This window comes from Papaver somniferum, chromosome 2 (genome assembly GCF_003573695.1).
Source record: "Papaver somniferum cultivar HN1 chromosome 2, ASM357369v1, whole genome shotgun sequence".
Taxonomy (NCBI): Eukaryota; Viridiplantae; Streptophyta; class Magnoliopsida; order Ranunculales; family Papaveraceae; genus Papaver; species Papaver somniferum.
This window is the reverse complement of record NC_039359.1, coordinates 99,633,580-99,655,170: the sequence shown is the minus strand read 5'-3', so window position 1 is coordinate 99,655,170 and position 21,591 is coordinate 99,633,580. Positions and strand designations below refer to the sequence as shown.

Below are 21,591 nucleotides of genomic sequence, written 5' to 3'. Positions count from 1 at the left end.
TTTCTAGTTGTCAAATTGCAAAGTCCCGTGCACTTTTATTTCTAACTCATTCTACTTCAATATGGTCCTTTGGATTTGGTATATTCAGATGTTTGGACTTTTATTTTCAGTCTGCTCAATTAATGACTATAGATATTATATTTCTTTCATTGATGCTTATAACAAATTCAATTGGATTTATCATTTAGCTTATAAATCATGAGTGTTTGATAGTTCAAGGCCTTGCCGCTTTGGTATAAACTTGTTCAATAGAAATATGAAGCACTTTCAATCTGATTTGGAAGTGAGTATATGAATGTGGCTATATTTTTGTAGTCTTGTGGAATTGTTTATAGAGTTTCCTTCCATGGAGACACATCAACAAGATAGCACTGTAGAGAGAAAAGAAAGGCATATTGAGAATATAGGTTTATCCCTTTTGAATCATGCTTCTGTATCGCTCATATTTTGGTCTTATGCATTTGAGATAGCCGATTACACCATCAACATGTTGTCATCTTCAATCCTTGTCGGTAAAACTCCTCTAGAAACTCTGTTCAATCATATACTAGATTACTCACTACTTCAGAAAAATTGGTTGTTCATGTTTCCCTTCTCTTAGATCATATAACTCTCATAAATTTCAAAAACAGGTCAGTAAAGTGTATATTCTTGGGATATAGTCTTATGCACAAAGGGTATAGGTGTTTCAATCCGCTCACTATTAAAGTTATCATCTCTAGGATTTTTTTTTTAATTAGACTAAATTTCCCTCAAGTTTGTTTTGCACTTCATCTCATTCCTCAACTCAAACTACGAATCTCATTGTTCAACATCAATTTCAAATGAACCAGATACTTCTAATGCACCGACTTCTCCCGCTGAACCACAATCTTCTATCTTATTTTCATTCGATTTTCCATCTCTCACATCTCCATCACCAACAATTCATGCATCCTCCTCCACTCATGAGATGGTGACAAGATTTAAGCATGGTATTGTCAAGCCCAAACTCTATATATGCTACTTCAGATTATACTGATAACGACTTATCGACTCCAACTTCCTTCACTAAAACTACTAAGTGTCCTAATTAAGTATACCCAGAGTAATTAGGTATACCCCAATAAAGCTAGGAACATTAAGCGTGAGACCAAGAAATTTTATTATTTTAAAGGGATATTATATTATTGATTATATAATAAATTCTTATTTTATAGTTAAATAATAAATTATTATTATTATTATTATTTAAAAGAAATAATTCCTAAATTGAAGGTTGACTAACAGTTGTAGATTGTAAGTGCAATAATTTTGTACAAATGGTGATATTATTGATTAATTACAATATGTCTCCTGGTATTTTGAGTGCACTACGAATTATAAGGGATGAAATACAACTTGATTCGAATTCGAAAGAAAAACAAACCAATATTGAATCATATTTTGAGAAAATTTAACATGTATAAAATATATCATTTTATATTTTTCAAGTAACATTATTATTTTATATATTATATTTGGAACCTATAATGCTGAAGGGGAACTTTTAAAAATATATCATTTTATGATTTTACCAGATTTATTATTTTAGCACCAAAGACCCGAGTTGGCACCGTGAAATTTTATTATTTTAAAGAGAATATTATATCATCGAGTATTATTTTAAAGAAGCTATATTTTATAGAAGATAGCAAGTGAGTATTTAGAATAAAATTAAGGTTGATGACATTATAAAGGTAGGCACATGGAAAGGATTATAGCTAGGGGATATCTTCAAGTTGAAGGTGTTGACTATCATTTTTTTAAAAAGATTATTGAAGATGTTGATTATCATGATATTTCTAGTCCAGTTTTGTAAATCATAACTATTAGGTTGATTCTATCATTAGCTCTTTATAAGGGCTTCAATATTAAACAACTTGATCTGAATAATATTTTTCCTCCTGGGACTTTGTAGGATGATGTATATATGGTTCAATCACCTGGGTTTGTAAACAAGAACTTTTATAACTATGTTTGTAAACTGCACAAGTCACTTCATGGCCTCAAACAGGCTCCTAGAACATGGTTTTAAAGGCCATGGTTTTTTTTGTCTACTCAAGGATTCGTGACATGTAAGACTGACACCCCTCTGTTTTTCAAGGATACTTCTTCTGAGTGTCTTTATCTTTCAGTGTATGTTGATGATATACTTGTTACAGGTAGTAGTTCTGTTGTTATTTCATCTCTTACTGTTGCTTTAGTACAAGAGTTTCCTATCAAAGATTTGGGGACTCATCCTTTTTCTCGGGTATTGAAGCATAGTTGATTTTGTTGGTGTGCATCTTAATCAAAAACAATAGTATACAGTAAAAACTCCATATATTAATAGCCTCGGGACTTCACCAAATTATTAATATATGGAGCTTATTAATATAAGGAGGTATACAAAAAAAAAATTGCTGATTCAAAATATGTAAATGATATTGGATAATGTCTATACATATTTGCAGTCTCAATACATATATCTATGTATGAACTTATAAGACCTTTAAGAATTTTTCGATACTTTTCTAGCCGATTCAATGTATGTAAAAGATATTTTGAAACGAATTGAAGAGCATGTTTCGGAAATATCAAAGATATCCGTTCTTAATGGAATTGTAAATGAAGTTGTTTTAAATGAACAATAAATCATTGATGTAATTAGATAAGAAGTGGAAGGAGATAATCCTGATGATGACAGTACGGAGATACTAAAATCTTCACGCCAAAAAGCTTTAAACATGCTCAAAAAGTTTGGAATGTTTTGGTTTCAACAAGAAGGTGTCAATAGTAATAAGATCTTACACATCCTCAAAGTAAAAGATGCAATGACAATTCAACAAGTTACATCCTTGTCTAAAACAACTATAGATAAGTATTTTATCTTACCTTATATTTTGATGTAACAAGATCTATAAGTTTCCAATATAATGTCAATTATATTAATATATGAAGGTAAATTCCCTATAGCGGGACTAAAAAAATCTATTAATATTATAATATGGAGGTTATTACTATTTATAACTAACCCAGGTTGGGAATATGCTTTTTTATTAATATATAAAGTTTTTACTGTATTACAAGTTTGTCAAAGAAGAAAGACTAGATTGGACTTTGCAAAGTCGGTTTCTACTCTTATTTCTTTGCCACTGCAGATGAATCTGCTCCTTGTCCTTTGTTTTATGATACATCTTTAGAAGTATAGTTGGTGCTTTACAATATGGGACCATTACTAGGACTGACATCTCTTTTGCTTTCAATAAGGCATGTCAGAGGATGTAAGCTCCAACTGAGTATGACTGGTCTGCAGTGATTCAAGAGAGCTACTTCTCGGAATATTCAAGGCTATTATGATGCCGATTGGGCCAGTGATGCTTCTAATAGGCGTTCTATAAGTGGAATGGCAATATTTTTAGGTCCTAATCTCATCTCTTGGTGTTCAAGGAAACAAAAATCATTCTCTAGATAAAGTACAAAATCAGAGTATAGAGCACTTGTTGATGCTACTTCAGAAATATTATGGGTTAGTCCTTATTTCTGCACTATGTTTTTCTACTACTTCTCCACATGGTAAAAGGATCTTAATCCTTGTCAAATAAGGGAATCCTACATAATAAAGATAGGATCAAAATATAATTATTAAATTGGAGCATTGACGCTTTTTATCGGTAAAACTTGATGAGGTAAGAAAAGAAATTTTATAAAGAAAAAAGAAAATTATATCATTTTCTTTTTGCTGGGGAGTTCTTTAAAGAGCCAATGAAGTCACAAAAATGTGTCAAAATCCGCAACTACGTTTTTCCAACCCTCCAATACTTTACAAGTAAATGCAAATTTTATCAAAAAAGAGAGAAAGTTTGACTTTTTAATTTTTTGAAGATACCATTTTCCTATTTATTTTATTCGTATTCCGCTGGTAAATTTTAGGAATTCGAGCTAATCAACCGATCTAGTGTAAGAGTCTTTTTTATGGACTCAACTCAAGTCTTCAAATAAAGACTGCCCTTGAAGAAATAGCAAAATTATAGTTATGATATTAAGAAATAAGATAGGTCTCTCTTTTTCCAAATTGAGAAAAAATGCTAAGACACTTCTATCATATACCATAAGATTGGAAATAGTCTTCTGTGTTCCTGTCATTTTCGTTTCAATAAAAAGCCTTTTTTTTTCAAATCAGAGAAATGAGTTGATTTATCATTCGTTGCATTGGAATAAAATTAAAAATGGCCATGCCGGGGAATAAAAGGAGCATTCGTCTAAAAAATGGGGGAGATTCTGCTTTTCTTTCCATGGAAGATATACCCATTATCGAAATGAAATTCAAGTTGGATTGCTAATCCAATTTGTATCTATCTTATATATATATAGAATAAAGTGAAAGAAAAAAATAAAGACCTTTTATCTTCAAGCGCAACATAGTAACTTTTTAAATTTGGAGAGATGTTTGAGTGGACTAAAGCGGCGGATTGCTAATTCGTTGTATGATTTATTTGTACCGAGGGTTCGAATCCCTCTCTTTCCATTTCCTCCGATGACTTGATTTTCTTTTGCATTCAGAAAAAGATCGAGACCCTTTCATTTTATCTTATTTTCTCATAGTTAAATGTATGGAATGAAAAATATGAATAAACCAACAAGCAAGAAAAAGTTTTTTTCCTCTTCTTATTTTTTATTCCTCATGTCCAGGATTACGTCTTGGATCATTAGATAGGAATTTGAAGATAAAAAGAGAAACAAAGATTATCACTACTATGTAAACGAAGAGTTTGAGAATAAGCATTACACAATCTCCAAGATCATTTTTGTAGAAAAGGGGAATAGACTATTTTTTTTATACCACATATCCTCTTTTTAAACAAAGAAACGAAGTAGTTTCTCAAAAAGAAAATAATTTAAAAAAATTCTTTTATAATAAGATTCCGTCGTTACATAAAGGTTTTTTTATGACAAAATTCTATATTGTGGGGGACCCTAAATTTAATTAATAGGGCCATTGAAGTAGAAGGTCAAGTTGGGGAGGTGATCCATATTTCTCGCGATTATCCAAGAATAAAAATGTTTGGATCGAGGGTTCAGAATGTAAGACTTAGCTGATCTTTTCAATTATTATAATATTTTTTTATCAAAAAAATCAGACATGTTTGTAGAACTATAAGAAAAAAATATCATCGAAAACTTACAGCATCTTTCCAAACGATAAGAGAAAAAAAACAACACACGTATTACCGGCATAACATCTACAATTGGATCAAAAATGGCATAAGCCTCGGGAAATTTGGCGAAGAAAAAACTACTCGAATTAAGGGCAGAATTAAGACAGATACATATCAAACTAAGTATATTAAACACAACAAACATTTCCTTCTTGGAGACAATTGTATTTTGATTGAGTTATTGATATTAATGAAAAAAATGAAGAAAGTAAGGTAGATCAAAATTCTTCTTTTTTTTCTATTTGCTCAATTACAAATCCTTTACTTCCAAACCAAGAACAGAAGGAGTCATACTTTCATACAATGTCTTAATTGAATTCTATGTAACGATCAATAAATTAAGTGAAATTCTACAACTATATGCATGAAATCCAAGCAGCAATCTACTCTATTCCACAGAGATTTGGGTGGGAATTGACGTATAAACAATACGGATATTAGTGTTTATTAGTGTCAAATATAAATATAGACAGGGCGTGGCCAAGCGGTAAGGCAACGGGTTTTGGTCCCGCGACTCGGAAGTTTGAATCCTTCCGTCCCAGAGCAGTCCAATTAGGTTCAAAGTTTAATGTTGAATAAAATCGAATCCATTTTTCTTAGCTTAGTTCTACTGATTCTTTTCCGAATCATATCTTTACCTTTTTTCTCGCAAAAAAACCCATGGAAAATGACAACTAGATAGAGCAAAGTATATTTCCTATCATACCCGAATACGAAATAGCTTAATATTTGAATTCAAAAAATTAGATGGAAACTTCGGCGTCTTCATGTTCCGTCGATATTCCTAGTCGCTTAGAAATACTTTATGGTCTTTGGAAAAAAAAAAGTAACACATTCAAAGTGAAAATGTGAAAAATACTCTACCTTACTTCCCTTATATCTAAAGTAAATATGGAGTCTAGTTATTAGTTCTCTGGGGATCTTGGAACTCTAAACTAAACAAGAAGGGGCTGTTGAACAATTTGTTATGTTGAAGATGCAGATTAAAGAAAAACTTCTTTTTCTTCAGTTTCTGTATAAATTCTTTTGCTCATAGAATAAAAGATGGGTTAATTAAATTGAATATTTTGCAAAGACTTTTCCATAAAAAGGACCTTTCCATATAGAAAAATATAGTACGAAAATATAGATTACTATGTGCCGATTGAACCAATGACTATTCATGATTCCATATTGAATCAATTTCATACCGGCTCCAAACTAGAGGAAAGTAATGGTGAAACTTCATGTAAAATGATGCGGTAGAAAGCAACGTGCGACTTGAAGGACATGATCGGTTGTGGATTCTTACATCCACCATTTTATAAAGGAATGAAGGTGCTCTTGGTCAACATAGTTTGTTTTGTTCCACTAAAACAATCCCTTTTTGTTGGGTTGTAAATAGTACACGATGGATCTCGAGTGGAAAGTATTGATTCATATCTCAGGAGCAAGGGTCTAGGATCAGTGTCGATCAATAAGTGGAACAACTTCATAAGTATATCTTCAATATAGAAATCGAAAGGATCCAATTCGAGCAAACGTTTCAAAAAAAGGAAAAAAAAATCTCGGAATTGTCAAAAAAACTATTTTGATCAAAACAAAAGTGTATCGCATGGGAATCAATCCTTCATTTGATTCTTCGATAGAAAGAAGTCACAAAAAGTTTGTTGCTGGCGTTTTGAAAAATTAAAGATCACCGAAGTAATGTCTAAAGCCAATAATTCAAAGCAATGATATAGGATCTCGGAACAAGAAAACACAATTTTCTGTTGTCTCAACAATAGGTTCGGTCAGGGCAAGGAATAAAAAATGGACTATAAACAAGAAAAAATAAGAGGGTTAGAGACAACTCAATAAACAAAATGCCTAAGCTTAAGGATTTTCCTTTGAGCTCTTTGATAATTATACAACTTGAGTTATGAGTGTGAATGGTTTTTTATTTTCTGCAGAAAGGAAGAAAAAAAGGAATGCAAAAAAGTCTAATGGATTTGCTGATTTTCTCAATCGATTTGGATCTATATAGATAAATTCAAATCAATATTTCTCGAGATGTACGAGGATAAAACCTTCTATACGTTTCTAGGGGACGTTGTTCACCTACATCTATCCTAATGAGCCACCCATCGAATCGTCGCAATTGATGTTCGATCTCGAAGAAAATGAAGAGATCTTCAGAAAGTGGGTTTTACGATCCAATAAATAATCAAACTTATTCAAACGTTCCCGATGTTCTCTATTTCCTTGAAAAGGGAGCTCAACACGCGGGAACCGTTCATGATATTTCAAAGTAGGCAGAGGTGTTTAAGGAACTTCCTGTTAATAAAACGAAATTTAAATAATGAACAAAGAAAAAGAAAGTGGGGGTTCCATAATGTGAGCTTCCCGTAATTTCTTCTTTTTTCACTTTTTTTATTGTTCTATTTATATGAATTTACTAATAGATTGCTTTCATATGATCCCAAATTATCGATTCCCGAAAAAATAAAATATTTTTACTTGATATGGTTTTTGTTAGGATGACACCAAGAAAAGGGGATTAAGCTTGCTTATTGTCTCTTTAGTTATATTTGAGTTTTTTTTTTCTTTATGTTTTCAACGTTCATATTGACAGTAGTGTATTGAACAAATATAATTGGATCGTGGAAATGGATTTATTTATCCACGTCCCGTAAGTTTTGTTTTTTACTTCATAAAAAAATGTTCGTTAGATTTGTTATAACATAGGAGAACCCTTTTTTATGAAAAAAATAGACAAATAAAAGAGAATCTATCTTTCTTTTTCTGGTAATTTATTCTATTTTCATATGATTTGTTCATTTTTAGATTCAGAATCCAATCGGTCCTAAAAAAGCTTTTGTAGATTTGTTGTGATTTTAGTCCTTTGATGTGCCCGTTCAATCTAATCTATTTTTTTTTATTTCGATCGTATCTACACACCATAATTATATTATTTGGGTTGCTAACTCAATGGTAGAGTACTCGACTTTTAAGTGCGGCAAATTCTTTTACACATTTGGATGAAGCAACGGATTCGTCCATACCGTTGGTAAGGTTTGTAAGACCACGATTGATCCCGAAAGGGGATGAATGGAAAAAAATAGCATGTAGTATCAATGCAGAACTCTAAGAATTTTTCGTCCTTACTAGAGCGGTACAAAATATTGTCTGAATTCTTGGAGCGTGACAAAAGAAATTCACAGATAGATTGAGTGAATAAATAGATAGAACCATATGGCTCCAATTATAGGGAAATAATAAGCAATGGGATTTTGTTCCTAATTTGAATGATTACCCGATCTAATTATACGTTAAAAATATATCAGTGCCTAACGCGGTAAAATGTTCTCCTACAAGTAGATTATCTTCTTTTTTTTATGAAACATGACTATTCACTATATCTTCATTATAGTATGGAGGGGAGACGAAAGTGCAGAAGAAGGGGTATATTGATAAAGATAAAAAATTTCCAAAATCAAAAGAGCGATTGGGTTGCAAAAATAAAGGATTTCTAACCATTATCAATTGGATTAAAAAAGGTAGGATCCGTTGATTAGCCTATATGTCTCCAAGGTGTCTAGTTTTTTATTATTATATACCTTGTTTTGACTGTATCGCACTATGTATCATTTGTCAACCCAAAAAATCCTTGCTTTTGTTTCAAATCGAAATTTATATGAAGGAATCAGAAGCATATTAAAAAATAGATGAATCTCAGCAACAAGACTTCCTATATATACTTCTCTTTCAGGAATATATTTATGCACTTGCTCGTAATCATGCTTTAAATGGATCCATTCTTTATGAATCCTTGAAAAATATAGGTTATGATAATAAATCCAGTTCACTACTTGTGAAACTATTAATTACCCAAATGTATCGACAGAAACATTTTAATTTGATGATTTTGACAAATGTTGCTAAACAAAAAAAATTGTTGCGCACAATCCAAATGTTTATTATCAAATGATATCCAAGGGGCTTTTAGTCATAGTAGAAATTTCATTTTCACTACAATTAGTATCTTTTCTAGAAGGAAAGAATATAAAAAAGTCTCATAATTTACGATCAATTCATTCAATATTTCATTTTTTAGAGGATAAATTATCACATTTAACTCATGTGTCAGATATACTATAACCCTACCATGTCCATCTGAAAATATTTGTTCAAATCCTACGCTCTTAAGATACAGGATGTTCCCTATTTGCATTCATTGCAATTATCTCTCCATGAGTATCGTAATTGCTATTGTCGTATTACTCAAAATAAAGCAATTTCCATTTTTTCAAAGGAGAATCAACGCTTTTTCTTCTTCCTATATAATTCTCATGTATATGAATGCGAATCCATATTAGGTTTTCTCCGTAAATAATGTTTTCGTTCACGATCAACATCTTTTAGAATCCTTCTTGAATGAACAAATTTCTATGGAAAAATTGAGCATCATGTAGTAGTGTTTAGTAATGTTTTCAAGGATCCTTTTATGCATTATGTCAGATATCAAGGAAAATCAATTTTGGCTTCAAAGGGAAGTACTCTTTTGATAAAGAATCTTGTAAATTTATGGCAATGTAATTTTTCCTTGTGGTCTCAACCACGTAGAACTAAGATAAATAAATTATCCAATTATTCCCTCAAGCTTTTGAGCTATCTTGCAATCTTAACCCTTCAGTGGTAAGGAGTCAAATGATAGAAAGTACATTTATAATGGATATTTATATTAAGAAGTTTGATACCAAAGTATTAATTATTTTTTTGGTTGGGTTGTTGGTTAAAACGAAATTTTGTAAAATTTCAGGGCATCCCATTAGTAAATTATCAGATTCTGATATTCTCGATAAATTTGGGCGTATATGCAGAAATCTTTCTTGTTATTACAGCAGATCTTCAAAAGAAAAGAGTTTGTATCAAGTAAAGTATATACTTCGACTTTCATGAGCTAGAACTTTGGCTCGAAAATACAAAAATACTATACGTGCTTTCTTGAAAGGATTAAGTTCGGAATTGTTGGAAGAATTCTATACGGAGGAAGAACAAATTCTCCCTTTCATCTTCCAAAGCGATTCTTCTTCCCGGAAGTTCTATAGAGAAAAGATTTGGTATTTAGATATTCTTCGTCTCAATGGCCTATCCAATCATTCATAATTGGTTAGGAGATCGTTCAAATTGAACTGATCCCAAACCAAAATTACGAAAGAATGTTTTCATTCATTTCAATTCTGAAATGCATATGCAGTTGTAATTGAATCAACTTAATTAGTATTTAACTTTCTTAGAATCCTGTCTAGAGAACTGAGTTTTAGATGTATACATAAGGAAAGCCGTGTGCAATAAAAAATGCAACACGGTTTGGGAAAAGATTTTTCCTATTTCAACAAGGGAATTCTCTACTCTATCCGACTAGTTCTGGGTTCGGATCCCAAACAACCCAAAATATTAGATGGAATATAGAAATGGAATGGATTTTTTTTTTAAACTTTAGTTTATTCACTCACCAAGCATTATAATGAGTTTATCCGTATGTATATGAATCTTATATTGGTTTACATGGGCACGTAAGTTATGTTATACTATTAGATAACAAGCATTCAATTATCAATTATAGATAGTTTATGTGCTTGGGAGTCCCTGATAATTGAATAAATCAAGATTTTACCATGACTGCAATTTTAGAGAGGCGCAAAAGTGAAAGCCTATGGGGTCGCTTCTGTAACTAGATAACAAACACAGAAAACCGCCTTTATACTGGATGGTTTGGTGTTTTGATGATCCCTACCTTATTGACTGCAACTTTTGTATTTATTACCGTTTTCATTGCTGCTCCTCTAGTAGATATTGATGGTATTCGTGAACCTATTTCTGGGTCTCTACTTTATGGAAACATTATCATCTCTGGTACCATTATTCCTACTTTTGCAGCTATCGAGTTGCATTTTTACCCGATCTGGGAAGCGACTTCTATTGATGAATGGTTATATACAATGGTGGTCCTTATGAGATAATTGTTCTACACTTCTCACTTGCTGTAGGTATGCGCACTTGAATTGTTGTCGCATATTCAGCTTCGCAGTTTTCTTGATCCACCCAATTGGTTAAGGAAGCTTTTCTGATGGTATGCCTCTAGGAATATCCGGTGTTTTCAACTTCATAATTGTATTCCAGGCTGCACAACATCCTTATTTCAACATCCTTATGCACCCATTTCACATGTTAGGCGTAGCTGGTTCAGCGGTTCAACCCTTTGCGCTTCTTACTTTCTGCACCATCTCTGGCCCTATCTCTGGCCCGTGTAGGAATTTATGGCTTCAACCCTTTGCGCTTCTTACTTTCTGCACTATCTCTGGCCCGTGTAGGAATTTATTGCTTGGCCCGTGTGACAATTTAGGTGCAACTTATCTTACTAAGAATCCCATTTTTCATGATCAAATGAAGCACATAGAAATCACTTTTCAAGTGCAACCAATGCTCACTTTCGGAGCATTGGTTGGTGCAGAAAGCTTGTTGTCAGGTAAAGGAAACGTGATAATAATTAGGGATGAGTTGCATAAAAAGAAAAAGAGAGATGGCCAAACAGGAAAGGTGATAATTAATGACATTGCTTGCCTAACCAAAACATATACACTGGTGACTTATCTTACACATTTACCAGATTCTATAAATAAGTAGAGTTCACTGTTACAGAGAATTTATCTCAAAGCACTGACAAAAGCCATCAAAGAATCAGCATCTCTTTTCTCAGATGGGTATTTGATAGGCTGAGAAGAGTGAGTAGGGAAGAAGAGTATGGTAGGGAAGCTACCCATCTGCAACTTCTTTTGAGCGTATGACTTGTGTTCTCCATCTGCCCTAAACTTTCCTACCTTTACACCTGATCCATTCAATTTCTCTGCTAAATCAATGTATGACTCTTCCATTGCCTGTTTCAAATCCAAACAATATTAGGTCATCTAGATCAAACAATATTATTGTATATAACAAACTCAACTATTTTTTGAGTGTTTCAAGTGACAAGGGACTTGATTTACCTGACAGAACCGGCACCAAGGTGCATACAGAACGACAAGCCATGGCTCTCTTCTGTTCCCAAGCTTAGCCAAGTTTTCAATCCCCACTCTGCTTAGACTCACTATGCTTTCTGAACTGAAGATGTCGGCAGCAGCATCTCCACTGGTGTTATTGACAGCTTCATTAACATTTCCATTATTGCCGTTAAGGTGAACACCTTCTTGTTGTCGGATGTTGCCTTTGTGGAGACCACACTCTTTAGCCTTTGCATCTTCCCACCACCACCTGCCCTCTCTTTCATGCTGTCCAGGCAACACAGGTCTAGTACACGGTTCACAACCAATTGAAACATAACCCTGCAAGTGCAATGCGTTCACAGGAACGTTCATGGCACGGAGGAAATTCCAAATGTCTCCCCCATTTACATTAGCCACCGGGTTCCACTTGATCAAACTGCCGACCCCACCTTCCAGTCCTTCAAATGTTGGATCAACCTGAACAACAGGGATTTCAGCTCTAGTTCCTGGAGATTGGTCTTTTCTTTGCCCAGTGATCCAAGCACGGAGACCCTTAAGTGCCCTTCTTAAAGGTCTAACCTTTCTGATTCTACAACATTCTTGGTGTCCATCTTCATAGAAAGAGAACAATCCGTTTGTTCTAACTAGACCTTGTACTTCAACAGCATCTGGAAACATGTACTCTATATGGATGCCATAGTGTTTCTCGACTGCGTCAAAGAATTTGTAGGTTTCCAAGTTTAACCTCCCAGTGTCGAGACTAAATACCCTGAAGGGTCTTCCTGTTAATCGTGCATACTCAATCAATGCAACATCTTCTGCTCCACTACACAATACATCAATATATCGGTTAGAACACATAGAGGATTATGAACGGATTCATTTACATAAAAATCAGTCTATGGATAACGATTATAATTCACTTTGAGCAAGTATGCAACAGGATAGGACCATTGGCAGCATTGTAAACCATAGTGGAAAAAAAACTGAAACCGAATCAGCTTCAAGCTCAAGCTAATGTTATAAGTAATAATGTCTTTCATTTCCATTTGTATAATGTGGTGTACGTACAACTAGTGAATAAGAACATGTTGAACAGGTATGATTAAAAGAATCCTTGAAGATCAATACTCATAGACAATTCTACAGAATTCTGCTTTTAAGAAAATGAGATTATACCTAAATGCTATCCCGATATCGTTTCCGAATTTCTCAAGTGCTTTATCCATAATCTCAAGAGGAGAAGCTTGCACAAGTTGTCTGGCCAATTCCTTATAATCTTCTGTTGTTTCTACCTTCTCAACCACTTCAGCAAATTACACAAAGATTAATGTTCAAATCACAAATTACACATCCCCGGAAAACACCCTGACACAAATTCAAGATAAAGTTCAAGATCACATACCAGGTGCAACCATGGTTGCTGCATTTGGAACAAGTGAATCATTCCGTTTTAACTCGGCAAGAACCGGGGTTACTGAACAGTGTCTCCTGGTTGAAGCAGAATGATGTTTCAATGATCGATCCAATGGACGAAATGAACCAATCGGATGAGCTGCAGAGATGAATAAGAAACACCAGAAAATGTTAATTTACAAATAACACATAAAATCAGAATCCATTGATCACTAATCTTGAAAACACAGAAAAGCTTAATTTAAAATCGGAATGAGAAATGTACCTTTGAGTTTTGGGGAAGATTGTGGATGAGAAAGGGAACCAGCTATTGAAGATGAAGAAGAAGAAGTAAATAACGCCATTAACTAGAGAAATTTGTGAAATTTCTTCCTTTTTTCTGTAATTGTTGTGTTAATTCTTTCGCTTTCAGCTCTGTGAAAAATTACAAGAGAAAAAATTAACGTTAAATAATCAGCAGGTTGAGCGACCCTATTCTAGGTTCATTGAATCTGGACAGAATTTCGTTCATACACTTCTTCTTAAGCAGTTTTACACGTGTCGTTTGTAGGAGTTATTTGTGTTGCAGACGTGGGAATAACTGATCGGAGCTAATCCCACCAAAACAGTTACATAATTTGTTATGGCGGGCTAAAAGTAACGAATTATGTTGACCCGGCCGAGGTCAAACAGTCATGACTAGGATGTATCCAAATTTAACAGGCAGTGTGCACAGACATCTCTTGGCCAGGCATTGGAAGTGTTTGGTTTTGCCTAACTTTGGAAATATGAAACTCGGATCTTCCAAGGTTTTCTTAGTGTCAGATATTGGAGTAATGTAACCCCAAGTTAGCTCAAAAAGTCTTAAAAAAGACATCAGTCTCCAACTTCCATAGCAAAGTACTGAAGTTTTTTGCTGATTTACCATTATGACTTTACCTGAGAAGGCTGAACAGGGAACAAGAATTATATACAGTGCATCTGGAATCTGTATCAACCATATTCTGAACTACAACACTAAAAAGAACAAAGATAAAACAACAGACACAAAATTGGTGCGCGTTCCAATATTTTGTGCACGAGCGGTCTAAAGGATCTATGACTAACCACCTTAGATCATCAACAATTGAGCAAAATCACAATAGCTTCATCTGAACTATGAAAGGAAAATGTTGAAGGATTTTCGCTTGTATTTATAGAAGATATCGCTCAATTAGGAAAATTTCTGCTTCAGCCAATCTGCCTGAGAAAGGGATAAAAGAATGAACTGAGTTTTATACTGCGAGGTTGGGAACCCTAACAGGAATGAATAAACAGCTAGCTTCTTAGGACATGGTATCCATCGGATAGCTACCCAGGACACGGAGAAATGTTGCAAATTCCTGCACAACATGAAAATGTGTGATGTTATTCATCTGAGAAGATTACTTTCGTACTTAAAAAAGACATATGGTCATCCAATCTGGAGGCAATAGTTGGTAATTAAATCAATTAAGTTTCATCAGAAGATTGCATCATATTTCATGATTCCATCGAAACTTAGAACCACAGAGTTTACAGAAATAAAATGACTTCAAAATAACATCTCCTTAGAATGCAATTGCTAGAGCATCAGAAATATCGTCCAAAATGATAAGAAACTGACCTGAAGATGCCCCAAAGCAGATTGTGAGCGACGTTCTGCCATTGACGCTTCAAAATCAATATAGAATAGATAATCGAAATATCTGCCATCACAAATTTGAAATTTGTATCAGATACCTTCGAGAGATTACATTCAACTAGAAAGCTGCATGATTAAAATCCTGTAAAAACCCATTTCTGGAGATATTTTCCCTCAAAATACAAGTGACATTTACAGAAATAGAAATTAACTAGAAAACCCAATACAGAAAGTGCATTTCAACATACAAATAGGTTATTCAGTAAGTAATGGTACTTACTTGGCAGTCCCATTATTAGAGTCATCGACAACCCTAAATGGCCTCTTTTTCTGGGGCCGGCTTTCAATCTGAATGCCAATAGAAAGTAAACAATCAAAGTTGAACCTTTCATAGCGTAAATCGCTAAACAGTGGAATCAAACCTAAGTAAAGGTACCTTAGTCAAATTAATGTCTCTCAAAGCGAACACTGCTAAGGCTTTAAACAATACTCCAGGACCTTCTTCTAGTGTAAACACAATGCTTGTCTGGAAAGAAAACAGTATTTCTTAATGGGATTCAGCGAGATAAATTATTAGCTACACTGGAAAAGAAACACTAAATTTACCTTAAAGGGTCTATCAGTTTTTGCTAAAATTGGTTCTCTCGCAAGTATCAAAAAGCGAGTAATATTGTCACAGTCATCCTGCGAAACAGACTGTGAGTTTAGGCAAATCATGTAGCAGTAGGACTAAATAAGATCTGCAATGCTCAAACATGTACAAGGTAACTACCTTTCCAAATAGAGAATTGATATATAACAGTTAATAACACAATGGCCTACAATTAATACAATTAATATATATTCATCTGTCACCAGTTACGTACAAATCACAATTAGACGACATATAAAGCTGGGTTGTTCAATGAATAATACTCGTAATACATCTTCCATAATACATGGATAAAGATGAAAATCTGATGGGAGGGAGAAAGATCAGAAATTGTGGAGCTTAGAGAAAAGGTTAGGAAAAATCTTACATGGATACCTTCCGCAAGTATGTTGAGACCATATATTTCTGCAGCTCGTGCACTTGCAACAGCGCCAGTATCTCTTAGTTGGTGTGAGGCTACATGCTGGTCCAATATTTTCTAGAATTTAGATGCTTTACTATGGTAGAGATAAAGTAGAGGTTCAGAAATGTTCAAATGTGTCAATAGATCACCTGAGCAGCACCAGCGGTATCATCCACACTTTCCCTGACAACACCTAACTTGCTAAGTGTAATTTCACATTGTGCAAGTGCCTACAAGCAATCAAAGAAGATAAGTTTTTAAGACCCAGAAGCCTCAATTCTTAAGAAACATGGGGAATATCTCAAATCACATAATATATGAAATAGGCACAAACATGGTGAAATTTGGAATTTCAATTGTGGCTAGGCAAACCCATGTTTGGGTAAAAGAGAAATAAAAATAGCTCGAGCAACAAAGAAAACAATCAAAGCTGAACGTTATAAAACCTAATTCTACGGCTGTGTATTGCGGTGACAGAAATCCACTAACCACTAAGCACTCGCCCGAAGATGACATAGAGGGTCACTTAGTTTTCTCTCTTCTCAGATCACACTCATAACCCCCAACATAAAATGCGTGAAAGAGCAGAGAAGGAAATGGGGTTAACCTGTGGATGACTTATGACGCGTTTCAGGTCTTCCTTTCTTATGCCAGGCAGTCCCAGAAGGCAATGATTAACAGCCAACTGTACTTCACCAACAATATGAAGTCTATGTCGAAGGAGTAAATCATAATTACGATGTATGCTTCCACCTAAGGAATTCTCAATGGGAAGGATTGCTTTATCAACCAACCACAATTCAACTGCCTATGAAACAGAAACCAATAGTAAATATAGAATAATTTAGTGAATTACATTATTCAAAAGCTACGAAATGAAGAATCTTTGACCTTGAATGCCGCTTCAAACTGATCACAAGGGACAGCCTCACATCCAGGGTATGCTTTAAGAGCAGCAGCTTCACTGTATGCTCCTGGTACCCCCTACAATAGTTGAAGAAAATTATCAACTAGCCAACTACTACGTATAAAGAAATATCTGCTTTGAGGAAATAATTAAGTTCCGTACCTGATATGCCACGCGCATATTTGAACCATTACTAGGAGAAGCAGAAAAATCAGTCACAGATAAAGGTCCTGCAATCCAGTATATGGTAGAGCAATTTAAGGTACAAATACGGAGAGCTTTTTGTGAAAGAACTTCTTTAATAACATTATCCAACTATCCTAACATAGAGTTTCAAAAAAAGGAAAAAGATCTGCGCCTATAAATTTAAATACGATAACATTGTTCTTTAGAATGCGACCATTTCATACTACCGTTGGACTAAAAATAGAAACCCAAACTGAAGACAAAGACTCCACTGCAATTGACACGGAAACAACATACTGTTAGGAAGTAGCAGTTCGAATTTCTGACCAATCTTGAGCAAACGATGACAAAAAGAAAAACAAGAAACTAGCATGCATAAGGCAACACATACTTCATCCCTAATTCTACGAATTCTTAGCAATGCCTTGCAGTAATAATGATCCACTTCATAGACCTGGTATATAGTATATTCGCATTCTTGCAATGCCCGACCTTCCATTAAGCACAGCCAAAAGGGGATGTCTCAATAAGCAACCTCAATTGCTAACGGTTCATATGACTTATCAAATGTGCTTTGTCAAGCGAAATATAGACAACAAAACAAACTTCAACATTAATCTATATACACACTAAACTGTTTGAAACTATGCAACTAATAAACCACTGACAAAATAGCCTGAATCTACAACATGGGAAAATAAACTATTCCCAAATAGCCTATTTGTTAACACAGAAAAGGGGCTAAGTTAAAGTAATCAATTATAGATTTCTCAAATGTAACTAGATTATAAAAATGAAAAGAGAAAAGAAACCCACGAGGAAGAAAGTTCAAATCTTTATGAAATTTTCTTTCTTCTTTAGTATCCACTTGATCTACTGCACGCTTTAATCTCACTGATGGATTTTCATCTTCCACAGAAGTTATCGCCCTTTGAGTTGAATAACCTTCCAAAACACTGTAAAGTTTCTTTGTCTTCAAATCCAAAGCAAACCCAGAACGTTTAGAGTTGAAATCTCCTTTACCCAAGTTATGAGGAGGAAGAGGAACAGAACAAACCCAACTAGGAAAACCCTTCAAAGCCATTAAACCAGTCTGTTCCGAGTCCTCTGATTCAACGCAGTTAAACCTAAACTAATTCACTCATCTGAGAAAAAAAAAATATCTCCCTTTTTATTTGGCAAGTGAGACATTAATTTGAGAAGAATCTGTGATGAACCCAGAAGAACATTTTCATTGAGCGCAAGTAAAGGGCGAGTGATTAATTATGTCCCAAAATAAATAAAAGACGCAACGGGTGAGTGTGGAGCCCAGGTGAGATATATCGATTTGTTAACGGAGATCTTACTTCTTAGGATGAACAAAGTTGGTAAGAATTGATGAGCGAATTAGAGAATGAGACCCCTGTTGTAGCTGCTGTATAGGTGGAGGGTAGATTGCTGGAGATACGCTCTATGCTGTATGGAGCCTAGAGAGAAAGAGAGACCTGTTGGGGTCGATCCCCGTTTCCCCCTCCCACTTTGGATAGAGAGGAAGGAGCTATAAGATGGTGGGCCGTGTTGTATCCCTTTTGCATGCATGACCAAGGGATATGGCTCGGTTCAGTTCAGTTTTGAAAGTAACGTTATGCTAGCCAAAAGAGAAGATGGGAAAATCAATTTCTGAGAAAGATATGTAAAATGATGTAAAATTAAATTGTTGATGGATGTCTATGATGATTAAGATTTATAATTTGGAATCCGTACGAAAATAACTTGCTGATTAGGGAATTTTTATCATGTATAATCTTTATTTAATTATCAATGTGGTGCATGAAATGTACGTGACGTAGTCCTGAACAAAACATCATCATAATCTGTAGGATTTTATGTTTTTGAGTTGCTAATGAATGCTATTGCGGAGATATTTTTATGTCTTGGCTATCCTTTATCAGTATATATACATGATAAAACGACTACATTAATAATTATTATGGTTTAAGATTTTTGACGAACCAATTCAGGATAGTGTTAATTAAATACACATTGAACCTGGAAAAGGAAAATAATACTAAGAAGTCTTGATTACATGCATTGGTGGGAGGATGCCATGTTGCTTGGTGTCATAGGGTTAAAATTAATAAATGTGACAATCTTCCTTGACGACCGCACTATATTCCCACGACAAAGTCTCGCCCTAATTCGAATTTAGCCAATATTTTTCTTTCTTGACCAATGTTTATTCATCTTATACTGATAGAGGTTTCGTTGACAACCCATTCTCTCCTTACAAATGAGCACACACATTTCAATTAATGCATAAACATTAAGCCAAACAAAGGGACAGTGCATCAAAACGAGCTTTAAACACAACCTTAGCCTTTTTATTGATGCACCCCTAGGGTTACACAAACTCTCCTTGTACCGGGTGCCAAGACTTTTACAAAATCATGATTTATATAGCCTTACAAAGCTATTTAGAGCGTAACCACTTAACAGTTACAAATTTCCTTTATTCAAGGCAGTTGTCACTTGTCATAACCAACCAACCTGCCTATTGCTTTTCTTATGCTAAAATGCTAGTTCTTTGTCTCTTGGAAAGCATAATGCTACGTCAACTAAGTGAAACCAAATCATAACCATCGAGACCATGCGTCTGGCGCAAGTTTCTGGCCTTGATGTGCAAATGATGCGCATATTAGGAAAGTTTCATCATTGATATGCATTATTCTACCGATGATGTAAGTGTCCACATGCAAGCATCTCTTGCGTTTTATCGATGTACCATGCATCCTGTAATGCCCAAATCCCATTTGGCGCATATGCCAATGCCTAGCTTGCATTTCTAAATGTGAAATACTGAGGATACCGAGTGCACCGCAATCTTTTCGTATTGACATATATAGATACACCTTGTGTACTACAAAAAATAGTGACCAAGAATTACTTCAACAATATGTAACTCGGTATATAGTTTAAGTTCATGAGCAAATTAATTATGGGATTGTATCAAGTGGATTTGTACGAGTGTATTTACTTTATTATAACTATAATAGTTATAATAAAGTAACAGTTATAATACGTAAACAACGAAAATAGGACAAAAACATAAGATTTTGTTAATGAAAAAAAAACTGTCTTGCAGAAAACCCTGAGACCTAGTACAAATTCTAATACTCTCATAATTATGTTGTTATACAAATTCACTATCGTAACTTCGTATAGTTGAGACCAAGTAAACTACCCCTAATTACTCAGTTCCCTCAGTATCCTTGCGCCTACAACCAATCTGGTATATGCACGTGAATCTCAAGATAGAGTCCACTATCTTGAGTTGCTTCACATGCTGTGAAGACTTCCGCTCTCAACTCCTTTAGAACGTAACCCGATAGGACTAAATCTGTTTCAGTAGCCAACTCAATATCAATCTCCCAAATCAAAATTTCGATTGGAGATAAAGTACAGTAAAAGATCTTTCATTTACTCAATGTAAATTTCCTTGGTCAAAGATCAAACCAAGATGATGATTATTAAGATAATCAATCTTAGTGAACAAGCTCTATTTAAGCAATAAGAGGAAAAGAAACTAGACAATTTGTTCATTCTTTCCACAAGTCTTATGTCTATGAAGATAAACAGCTTGTTAGAACCCAAATAATCAAGTGTGCAAAAAGAATCACAAAGATTATAAACAAAAATGAAAAGTCTTCAAGTCTTCAATCTTAAAAGTAACCTTTGCACAAACAACTTGATATCACTATTGATCGAACATACATATAATGAAGTTTGTTAACATTGTATGATAAACAATTCAATATACAAATCTTGAATCACTGGATCTGTAATAGTAAATCCTCAAACAAACTTGATAGACCTTATATCAGAGGAGAAAAACCTTAGAATAAACAAGTTTGATCTTAACAAGGATAATTATATGGTTAGTTAATCAAATAAATGTCAACCGAAAACTAAAATGATGATATGATTTGGCTTCCAACCAACAGTACTACTAAAAGCTTACTTTAAACGAAGGTAACACAAGAGGTTTCACCTAATTATATTACTTATCTCTCTTAATTAATTGGATTCCCAAGCAATACTTATGTTGTGTTCAAGGCATGAATTTGTAAAAATACAAGCTTATAATGTAATAACCAAGGCGTGTATTGGAAACAATATATAATCG

The 21,591-nt window shown here is 34.2% G+C and overlaps 2 protein-coding genes across 2 annotated transcripts; both read right to left on the bottom strand.

Annotated features, from left to right (window-relative positions):
• Positions 1–11,764: 11,764 nt before the first annotated feature.
• Positions 11,765–14,065, bottom strand: LOC113348553 (5'-adenylylsulfate reductase 1, chloroplastic-like). The gene is made up of 5 exons (XM_026592374.1): positions 13,905–14,065; positions 13,629–13,778; positions 13,403–13,529; positions 12,227–13,049; positions 11,765–12,118 (listed from the first exon to the last, which is right to left on the bottom strand). The coding sequence occupies exons 1-5, from the start codon at positions 13,981–13,983 to the stop codon at positions 11,888–11,890; spliced, it is 1,410 nt and encodes a 469-aa protein (XP_026448159.1). The 5' UTR covers positions 13,984–14,065; the 3' UTR covers positions 11,765–11,887.
• Positions 14,066–14,518: 453 nt separating this feature from the next.
• On the bottom strand, positions 14,519–18,926 carry LOC113348552 (arogenate dehydratase/prephenate dehydratase 1, chloroplastic-like). Its single transcript, XM_026592373.1, has 11 exons — positions 18,246–18,926; positions 17,406–17,473; positions 17,228–17,320; positions 16,944–17,144; positions 16,486–16,566; positions 16,301–16,396; positions 15,888–15,965; positions 15,718–15,807; positions 15,562–15,629; positions 15,264–15,345; positions 14,519–15,000 (listed from the first exon to the last, which is right to left on the bottom strand). The coding sequence occupies exons 1-11, from the start codon at positions 18,511–18,513 to the stop codon at positions 14,944–14,946; spliced, it is 1,182 nt and encodes a 393-aa protein (XP_026448158.1). The 5' UTR covers positions 18,514–18,926; the 3' UTR covers positions 14,519–14,943.
• Between the last annotated feature and the right edge of the window lie 2,665 nt (positions 18,927–21,591).

Bases quoted from the DNA above. Each gene is read 5' to 3' on its own strand.
- LOC113348553 (XM_026592374.1), bottom strand. From the start codon at position 13,983: ATGGCGTTATTTACTTCTTCTTCTTCATCTTCAATAGCTGGTTCCCTT. The intron at 13,779-13,904 runs GTACATTTCTCA...TCATCTCTGCAG, and splicing joins ATCTTCCCCAAAACTCAAAG to CTCATCCGATTGGTTCATTT. The intron at 13,050-13,402 runs GTATAATCTCAT...TGTATTGTGTAG, and splicing joins GATATCGGGATAGCATTTAG to TGGAGCAGAAGATGTTGCAT.
- LOC113348552 (XM_026592373.1), bottom strand. From the start codon at position 18,513: ATGGCTTTGAAGGGTTTTCCTAGTTGGGTTTGTTCTGTTCCTCTTCCT. The intron at 16,567-16,943 runs GTTAACCCCATT...GATTGCTTGTAG, and splicing joins GCGTCATAAGTCATCCACAG to GCACTTGCACAATGTGAAAT. The intron at 15,346-15,561 runs GTAAGTACCATT...TTGTGATGGCAG, and splicing joins TCTAATAATGGGACTGCCAA to ATATTTCGATTATCTATTCT.